Source organism: Stegastes partitus, unplaced genomic scaffold, assembly GCF_000690725.1.
Source record: "Stegastes partitus isolate 25-593 unplaced genomic scaffold, Stegastes_partitus-1.0.2 Scaffold237, whole genome shotgun sequence".
NCBI lineage: Eukaryota > Metazoa > Chordata > Actinopteri > Pomacentridae > Stegastes > Stegastes partitus.
In genome coordinates, this window is record NW_007577968.1 from 576,599 (window position 1) to 587,067 (window position 10,469).

At 44.2% G+C, this 10,469-nt stretch overlaps 1 protein-coding gene across 1 annotated transcript in view; it reads left to right on the forward strand.

The window, feature by feature from the left end:
* msh3 (mutS homolog 3 (E. coli)) overlaps positions 1–10,469 on the forward strand; it is a 57,823-nt gene that overhangs the window by 14,225 nt on the left and 33,129 nt on the right. The window contains exons 12-16 of the mRNA XM_008281584.1: positions 1,066–1,160; positions 1,211–1,379; positions 1,580–1,644; positions 3,772–3,888; positions 4,133–4,240. Of these exons, the coding sequence (XP_008279806.1) occupies positions 1,066–1,160; positions 1,211–1,379; positions 1,580–1,644; positions 3,772–3,888; positions 4,133–4,240 (554 nt within the window). The remainder of the gene's footprint in view (positions 1–1,065; positions 1,161–1,210; positions 1,380–1,579; positions 1,645–3,771; positions 3,889–4,132; positions 4,241–10,469) is intronic.

A 10,469-nucleotide genomic window follows, 5' to 3' on the forward strand; every position in this document is an offset into this window, starting at 1 on the left:
ATCTGCCACTCCCCCACCGCCACCGATGGAGGAAACAGAAGTGTGAGCGCTAACTAAACTAGCATCAGCAGCCAAGTACTGCCTGTGTGTTCTGGACACTTCCACCCCGTCAGAGCGCTGCCCCGGGGTGGAAGTGGCCCTTCAACCATCAAGCCCTCCTTGTATCTTGACCTCCGTCTTGACAATCCGACATAAAAGAAAGTTTTACATTTAGTGTCGGATTATCGAGTCACGGCTGTAATTTGATTTCACTGCTCATCAGCAAAGTGCTTTAATTAGTCTAGGACAGTTTTTTTTTAAAATTATTCTTTTCAGCCACAATTCAAAAGAAATGTCTTATTTCACTAAATGATAATTTAGCAAAGTTTCCTTTATTATTACTTTTTTCAGTTTCTAATCATTTGAGTGACTTTTGTGAATTTTGCCTTTTCTTGAATGAAAATGTTCTTTTATTAATAATTTTGAGGACGACTGTACGTGTCTAAGAACTGGATCAAGGCAGTATTTTGTCATTTATTTTGCTTCGTTGTTGACATTCACTATAGTTTTTTTGGACTTGAAGTACAGCGAGCAGCTAAAGATCACTTTTACAGGTTGATGTATTGACTTTATTACCTGATTAACTGCTTATCCATGAACCACCAGAAGAGATTTAAAATGTCTTATCACAATTTCTCAGTCTGAAGACACCAAGATCCAACAAGAAAGCAGAAAAAAAGCAGCAGTCCGTCATATTTTTAGAGCTGAACTTGCAGCAGCATTTGTCAAAACGAGACAGTTTTTGAATAAGCACATTGATTTGCTTTGATTCATGCGTTTCTGTTGGCGACACTGGTGTTCCCTCTGGTCTTCTGCAATTGATTGGATTAAATTAATTATTCAGTCCAGCTTTTAAACACTAAAGCAGAGAGACAAATCCAGAAATAGGCTGACATTAGGCGCCAATGTTAATAATAATGTCTTAAATTAGTAAGAAAAACACTTCAGCACCATAGAACTGTGCTCAGAAATGCGTTGGGTGACGTTCGACGCCTGCTGTCGCTCCACATAACGTGTGATCAACAGTTGGCATGCAGCGTCGGGGTGAAGCACCTCCTCGTGACACATTTCCCTCCAAGTTTTCATTACCGAAGGGTCAAGACTGATCTGAGCTTCTCGTGGTGCGACACGTTACCGGCAGCCGTCACGTTCGGATTGTGTTTCTGTGCAGGTTGGGGAACAAGACGGAGCTGTTCTCGGATCTGTCCGGCTTCCCGGTGCTGCAGGAGAGGACGGAGCAGATCCAAAGCGTCCTCGGTGAGATTCAGGACCACCGCAGAGAGGTCCGGCTGACGCTGAAGGCCCCCGCACTCGACTACACGGCCGTCTCTGGACAGGAGGTGTGTGTTTGTTTGAGGCTCCGAGTGAAGGAAAGGTGGGAGGAGATTGATGGCTGTTTGGGCGGTAGATGATCTGGTGTGTGTGTGTGTGTGTGTGTGTGTTATCTGTTTGTGTGCCAGTTTTAATCAAGAGTGACACATTGTTTTGCCTGTCTGCTGCGGTCTTATTTATCAAAGTCTCGCTCCTCCTCTGCCCTCAGTTTCTGATTGAGGTGAAGAACTCGCTGTCATCCGCTGTTCCACGTGACTGGGTCAAAATCAGCAGGTCAGCTCGCTCACACGCTCACAGCCACCGACACACATCAGGTTCTGTTTTTAATAAAACACGACAGCAGCAGCGATTGTGAAATGTGTTCTATGGTGGTAAAATATTACCTCTGAATTAACTTTTTAGCTGCACGTTTCAGAGAAAATAGAGGCGATGATGTTTTATGCAATATCTCAGAAATTAGTGATGGAGAAAAATGTGTTAATGACATATCAGTGAAATCATCACCACAGAAAATCAATGTTTCTGACTGGTTTTAAGATAAATGTACTCATTAATTCAGGATCATATCTAATCACGGTGCTGAAATGTGGTTTACTATAATAAATGCAAATCCAAAAACACATGTGACAGGTTAAAATGAGGTCACTTGTTGTGACAANTGACTCAGGGTGAAGGCAGGTTCACCTGGACAGGTAACCAGTCTATCACAGGGCTACACTTAGAGACAGACAACCAAGCACACTCACATTCACAACTACGGACAATTTAGAATCACAAATTAACCTCAGCATGTTTCTGGACTGTGGGAGGAATTTGGAGAACCCGGAGAGAACCCACGCTGCACGGGGAGAACATGGAGACTCCACGCAGAAAGATCCTGGATGTCCTCACCAGGATGCGAACCGGCGACCTTGTAGCTGCGAGGCAATGGTGCTACCCACTGCTCCACCTCAGTAACTTTATTTTTACTGAATTGGGCTGAACTGCAGGCTGTGAGCAGACAGGAGATAAATGTGGAAACAAATTAAAAATGTTCAGTAGTATTTATCAGTGTTGGTAACACCTGAGGGCTCTTAAATAAATGCTGCACATGTTGACTACAGGTTTTTTCCCCCAGTTTTTCTAAAATAGGTAATCAAAGACCTTCAAGTTTATTTATTTTTTCTTTTTTATGATATATGACAGTCTAACTGTGTGTACATTCGTCAACTTTGAATGAACTCTCTCTCCTTCCAGCCACGGTTTTGTTGTTTAAATAGATGTTTGGGACTTTATACTGGAGTGAAAAACGCAACAGGAGCAAAAAAAAAAAAACAAAACGCCCCAAACTGCTTGAGTTTCAGAGGGTTAGGAAGTACATCCCCGCATAAAATCCTAATCATACATGTGTAATACAGGAAATCAGTTGTGAGTCTTGGGGGGGGCGACGGCGTTTTGTTTTCTCGCTGTGATATTGTGATGAGTCGCGGACGGTGCTGCTGCTAATGAGTGGTGTTCCTCAGAGCGTTTGGCTGCGATAGATGGTCGCTTTTTAAGCTTGGCTGACACATCCAGCGCAGATGAGATTTAGTGATGTAATCTTGCTGCCTTACAAAATCCCTCCAGTAAAGCAACACACACACACACACACACACACACACACACACACACACACAAATCCACAGGACTACAGAGAAAATGATTTTGTAGGAGAATAAAGAACGTATTTGTTATTTCTGTTCCATGAATTTCCCTTTTCATCAGCTGTTGCTCTGATCACTACTGAGATCTCCCAGAACTACTGTTGCTCAACTATTTATGTCCGATCAAACATTAATCGTATCTATGTGTGTGTTTGTGTGCTCCAGTCTTCCACGCAGGAGTTTTACCTCATTAGCAGCAGCCTCTCTCGCCTGGGACTGGAGCTGCAGACGTTGCTTCCAGCTATCCACTCGCAGATCGACTCCAAACTGCTCCGAAGCCTCTTGGTGGACACTCCCGACCTGCTGGTCCCGGCNGTGACACTCTCGAATCGCGTTTCAAGTGGCTGATGTTGGTAATTCATGTTGCTGACATGAGCCTGGGCAACAAGTTGTGCAGAAAAACAGGCGGGCCACACTAACGCTAAACTTTGATGTCAAGTAGGGGGCCACAAAATATTGTCCTGCGAGTTTGAGACCCCTGCTTTAATGGGATAAGAGAAGAAAAAACACTTATGCATCACAAAATTGATTTTATTTATTCATAAACCACACGTATGCAACCAGTGAGTGTGGCTAACACATGGGCATTACTTTGTTTTCAGGAGACACGATCTCCAGCACTTGTTAAAGCTCAATATGTGGTATTATTTTTTCTTAAAGAACGACTGACAACACTTTTCATTCGTCCTGTCAATCCGTCTTCTTGCTTCCTCTGCAGCACCAAGGCAGTCAGCAGGTATCACTCTCCGTTCCTGGTTGACCGCTACAAGAAGCTGCTGCAGCTCCGAGAGCAGCTGCTGCTCGACTGCCAGAGGGAATGGACCAATTTTCTGGAGTATGACACACACACACACACACACACACACACCTGATCGTAAAGTCAAATGAAAAACTGCTAAGAACATGTCAGTGTGAGGTTCAGAGTTGTGCCTCCGCAGCTCTCCGCCTGTCAGAATGAGCCTGTTTTAGTCAAGTGTACCGTCAGAGCTGTCTACTCTGAACACGCTATGCACTTACCTTAATTTACACTTGAAAATCTCTTTCCTCTCTCTCTCTCTCTCTCTCTTCTCTCTTCGTAGTCAGTTTGGGGAGCACTACCACACCATGAAAAGGGCTATTAGTCACCTAGCAACCGTGGACTGTCTCCTGTCATTGGCTGAGGTGGCCAAACAAGGGGACTATTGCAGGTGATGTCCTCTCATGATGACCATAAATATTGATGGATGTGTGTGTGAGGCTGCAGTGTGTGTGTGTGTGTGTGTGGGATACGGTGTGTGTGTGTGGGGGGGNAATTCCACAAAAACGACATGAAAGCCACAAGTAGAGGTTCTGCAAAGAGGAGCGGGACAAACGTCCACACGGTGAAGTCAGAGGTGGATGTGCAGTAATCAGAAGCGTCTGGTTGAATTAGTTGGATTTTGCTTTTACTTAAGTTCCCTTTTTGTTAAGTTCAGTGGAGACGATCAGTTTGCTGTGATTTGGGCACAAAAACAGAGAAAAATCAGAGAACTTCTTCAGAGCACTTCAGCTGCAATCACTGCTGTCACAGATGTACAAACTGTCTCTGAGTTTATGAAGAAGCCAATCAGAGGCAATTTGGCACTTTGTTGAAGGTTCAAATTATCATTCTGGAAAAAGTTCTCCTCAATCAGGACTCATTCAGGTCCTCAAATGACGAGTTTCTTTTGCTGATGATTGAACTTTTTATTTTTTACTCTTCCTTCCTGTCGTCTTCACTTCTTTCCTTTACTTTCCTCCACAGGTGTATCTCGGAGAGGCAGGACGCCGTGCAGGAAATCCTGCAGTCGGACTCTCTCACTTTGAATTCCATCAGATCTCTGCTGTCACATCTGCCCGACCTGGAGAGAGGCGTCTGCAGCATTTACCACAAGAAGGTAATGGAACGCACGCAAATGCACACGTCTCCATCCCCCCGGGGAGGATATTTATTCTAATATTTTCCACAACCTTTGTCTTATTTCTGCGGAGCCGGTAATCGTTCCTGTCAGATATAATAACACTTGACTCACATTCTTAGATCTGTGGGTGTAGTGACACCGCAGCGCAAACTGAAACTAGAAAAATCTGACACGGGAGGTGAAACGCAGAACTCCGTTTTCATGTCAGTTTGCATAAAAAAATGAAAGACAATTTNGGTTTTTTTTGGCCTTTTTGCCTTCATTAGATAGGACAGTCAAAGGAGAGACAGGAAAGTGGGGGAGAAGAATGGGGGAAGGGTTGCAGCAAAGGGCCATGAGCGGGATTCGAACCCACGGCCGCTGCATCGGAGACTAAAGCCCCTGTGCATGGGTCGCCAGGTGAGCTATAGCGGCGGCCCGGATAAAAGTGTTTAACAGTGCAGTATCACTGTATGTTAGATTTAAATCATGATGGAGAATCACTGCAGAAGTGTGACTGTCTCACAAAGAAGCAAAACAAACAGTTTAATAAGACGTACATCCTAAATTGCAGCCGCTGCAATTTGCCGTTGTTTGAAATTGCGGATTTGATTAGAAGTTATCAGTTAATTGCCCTAAAATGGATACATGTCATTAAAATTTACAGACTATTGGCAATCAAGCAGCCGTTTCGACAACACGGGCGTTGAAAATAATAATACAAATGAGAACAATTTCATTTAATGGATGTGAGGTGATGACAGGAATAAAAATCTCACTTTGCATTTAACTCACGAGCTGCAGCCTTGATCTTTATACCAGCTATTTATTTACGTCCGTACTTACCTTATAGCTATATGTCTGTATCAAGGTGATCGCTGAACATCGAGACAAATCAAAGCCGTCTGACAGCAGTCTGTCTGGCATTAGTAATAACTTCCATCTCCTCTTCAGACCAGCTGCAGTGGCTCTTTATTTCCTTTAGAAAGCTCCACATGTGACAGGCAGAAGGTGTTCGATTACATCCTGCTGGTGCTTTGTGAAATACATATTTACCTGAAATTACTGAGCCTAAATAAACATCTTTTTGAATATATGAAACTAATCCTAGAACTAGAAATGCTTGGATTGAAAGTATTGATATGTTAGTATTGATTCTGACACCAACACAGTTTCTACAAGCTGTCCTCTCATTTGACTTTAAAATCTGCAAGATATTGTGAGGTCAAGGGCCGCAAGGTGGAGCAGTGGTTAGCACCATTGCCTCGCAGCTAGAAGGTCGCCGGTTCCATTTCTGCGTGGAGTCTCCATGTTCTCCCCGTGCAGCGTGGGTTCTCTCCGGGTTCTCCGGCTTCCTCCCACAGTCCAGAACCATGTTGAGGTTAATTGGTGATTCTAAATTGTCTGTAGGTGTGAATGTGAGTGTGCTTGGTTGTCTGTCTCTAAGTGTAGCCCTGTGATAGACTGGTTACCTGTCCAGGTGAACCTGCCTTCACCCTGAGTCAGCTGGGATAGACTCCGGCCCCACATGACCCTACTGAGGATTAAGCGGTGTGTAGATGATGGATGGATTATGAGGTCAAGCTTTAAGACTTGGTCCCAACCAATTTATTTTTGTCTGATTTTGGTCCTGAGTCTACAAAACATAGTTTTCTTCTAACATCCTCTTCAGTATAAAGCGCCCCTTAAGCAGAACAGCTGATCTTGTATTTTCCGTTTTGTCTAATCAAGCAGATCAACGCCCTCCAAATTAACTGCTTTTTAATATTTTTAAGACTGCATAGAAACCAGTTTGCCATCGTAATCACACACTGAGCTGTAAACATTTAATCTATTTATTGTAGCTCCTCCGATCGCTGGAAAACATTCAGGGTTCAGTTCAGCCTTGTGTACGACTCAGAAGTTCAGACGCGTCACGCTCCGAGTTCAGTCTCAGTTCAGACCTTCTCGCCTCACTGCTTCCTGCATCGTCTGTTCACCTCTTTCATGTGTTGCTCGCTAATATTTTTCCTCTTGCCGTTATTCGGCGCACAATGCTGCACATGTAAGCTGTGTTTTGTGTGTCCAGACAGACGGTGGTGTGAGGGGAAGTCTGCTGTGGGTGCTGGACCACACTCGCACTCCGTTTGGGAAGAGGCTGATGAGGAAGTGGGTGAGCCGGCCCCTCGCGGACCCGCAGTGAGTACAGGATGGCCTCGGCCCTCTGATGACTGTTACAGCTCCACCGATTCAGATTCGTTCTCAGTTCGCACAGTTTAACCGTTTGCTTTGTGAGGCTCAGAACCGTAGCGAGGGCTCTGATTCAGGCCTCTCTTTAGGCAGCACTTATCCTGCTTTAACGTCATCTGGAACGACTTGTTGAGATGGGAAAGATTCACACAAGTTTTCACGTCATAGTAAATCAGGGTTTAATCACCTGGAACAGCAGAAATCCTCTGACGTGAGGTTGATGTAACATTTTCAGCTGGAAATTCTACATCTGCGGTTAAGAAAAATTCAGATTTTCTTGTTGTAATTACTGCCTAAAGTAACTCTTAGTGTTGAAGAGTAATGCGGTGGGCTGCCGTCTGCTCTGTGACCCGCATAAACGAGCTCACATGAAATTACATCCACTTCCTAATTAGAAATTCTCTAAAATCGCATCTGAATACGTCAGCGTTGTTGGAGAGAAAGCCAAAATGTGAACACGCACTTACTGGTTTTACCCGACAGAGCAGCTGTTCCCTTTTTTCCAGAAACACTTCAGAGTGAAAATGAGTTTTGGAGGCGAGTCGGACTCACGGTGCTGCTGCTACAAACAGCCTCTCGGGTTTGATATGAAAGCGCTTCTCCATTTCTCTGCAGTGTCGTTTTCTGATCCATATATCGACTGTGTGAGTGTTTTTTCCTCCCTCTGTGGTGCTATGCAGGGATTATAGCTGTGGATTGGGCGCTGCTCTCAGATTATACAGATAGCTCCTCTCCAGAATTTCAATATGAATAAAACCCGGATTACGCTCTGGCACGTTAATTCCAAGACACACAACATGGACACACACAGTTGACTGCAGGCTGTCATGCATGACGTCTGATTTATTGAGATCGACTTGATTTTTCCTTTTTTTTTTCTGTTTTTTATATTGTGTGTGTCTGTAATAGAAAACCTCAGCAGGAGTTTATGCCATTTTCATAAACTCTTACGTTTAATATTTCAGCTGGACTCACTTTAAATTGCACTGTAAAAATGTTTTAAATCAATAAACACATGCTAATACGATCAGAATCTGCAGAGCCACGGATTATGTAAAGTTCAGGCACAAACTGAACCTGCTTTAGATTTACAGATATTTATATATAAAAAACACATCAGATTATATATTACAGCACAAAACAAATGCAATCTAAAGCTCAAAATGCACGTTTTAAGTGATAAATGTATGTATTGTAGGTAAAATGTTGTCTAATAGGAACTTATATTCCTCCCAAAACTCTACCGAGCTGCTTTGATAAGTGGTTGCAGCTGAATGAAACACACCAGGTCTGATATCCATCCATCCATCCATCCATCCATCCATCCATCCATCCATCCATCCATCCATCCATCCATCCATCCATCCATCCATCCATCCATCCATCGTCAGAAGTTTACCTTTAGGACACTCAAACAAAACCAAAGAAGCTCTACAAGAGACGAGGACTAAAGTGAGCAGATTTGAGTCGATAGTCGACCTTCCTAAAAGTGGCCGATATGGAAAATCAGCTCATCCATCAAGAGATCAACGGAACACATTCGAGGAACGTCCAGCCTCCGTCACCTCAATAAATGTTAATGAATCCACCATCTGAAAGCTAAAATGTCATTTAGCGNCTTCTCTACTTGCTCCGTATCTGCTTGATGTGGCAGCACCAGGCCAACGATGTGTTCTCAACAGCAGCATTTGCACAATAATGTTCCTACTAATAGACAGAATTAAACGACTACGAAAAGTCACCTTGATGACGCGACTTTTATTTCGGGCATGACATTCGTGAACTCTGATTGGTTGAGTTCGTTTCGCCCGTACAGCGTCTTGAATGACGTCATGTTGCAGCAGGAACTGAACCAGGTTGAACTCCTTCCCGGACGTCCCTGCGTTGCTTCGCTGGCTGTTCCAGCCTCAGCCTCTGAGTCAATAGGTCGGCTCCGTTCAGAGGACTGAGAGGTTTTCCACGCAGGGCTACCATCAGTCTGAATTAAGCCTAACAGTGGAAACAAGGGAAGAGGTTCCCGTTTTAAGGGCTGTGATTCTTTGCAAGGTTGCAAAATAAATCAGAGCTCTAAAGATAAAAAAAGAAGATAAAAAAAAAAATCCAAATATGAAGTGATCCTCCTGACAAGCACTCATGGTATGACTACAGAACTCATCAAGGAAACCACGCTCTGGTATTAACATGTGTCTTGGGTGATCACAAGTGGACAGGACTTTGATGAGGATTTATGGAGATCTGATTGCTTCGGCCACATCCGGAGGTGGTCTGAGCTGCATATTGTTTTAGCAGTGTTTATGTGTCCTGGGCCTCGCTTGAAGGACCGCCTACCGCTCAAGAGAGAACACGCTGAGTCGAGTGCCAGCAGCTTTGAATTAAAGTGCTCCGACAAAAGACATGCGTTACGTCAGACTTCTTGGTTGATTTTCCAGGAATCCTGCATTGTTTTAGTTTCTTTTAATTATAAGCGGACCAGGCATTGGGAAGTCCACTGCTGCCTCCTACCTGTTAGAAACATTTGGTCTCTGCAAGCAGAAAATGAAACACAAGTTTATTTACATGTAGAGTGAGGAAGTGAGATCCAATCACGATGGGGGAACACTCGGAGCTGTCAACCATAGATCGCATCACCAAAGACACATATCCATCCATCCATCCATCCATCCATCCATCCATCCATCCATCCATCCATCCATCCATCCATCCATCCATCCATCCATCCATCCATCCATCCCCCAATACCGATGGAGCTACCACGACTCGCTGCCATTTAGAGCGGTGCCATCCTGGATGTTGACCTTTTAGAAAGATTTGTTGATTTTACCCTTTAATGCAGGGCTCTCAAACTCATCTTACCGGGGGGCCACTTGAGGTAGAGTCTGGCTGAGGCTGGGCCGCATCACGTATTCCACAAAAAAAGGGGCTTCAAGTACAACCGATCCAATCTTCTCAATCTTTATTAGTAACAACTCAGAACATGAACGGTTCTTCAGAACATAGGCTTACCTAGTCCTGGCAGCGCTTCTTCTTACACAGCTGAGCCACATTTGGTTTGAGGGAGGAAGCAGTTGAGACCCTCGGTATGGCTTGAAGATGCTCATTAGTAAGTTTGGACCTGTGCTTTGACTTCATGGTGGAGAACAGCTTTTCACACATGCATTTGCACTGCATGACACTAGGGGAGGGGTGTCCAATCCTGGTCCTCGAGGGCCACAATCCTGCATGTTTTAGATGTTTCCTTCTTCCAACACACCTGATTCACATGATCAGGATCGTTATCAGGCTTCTGCAG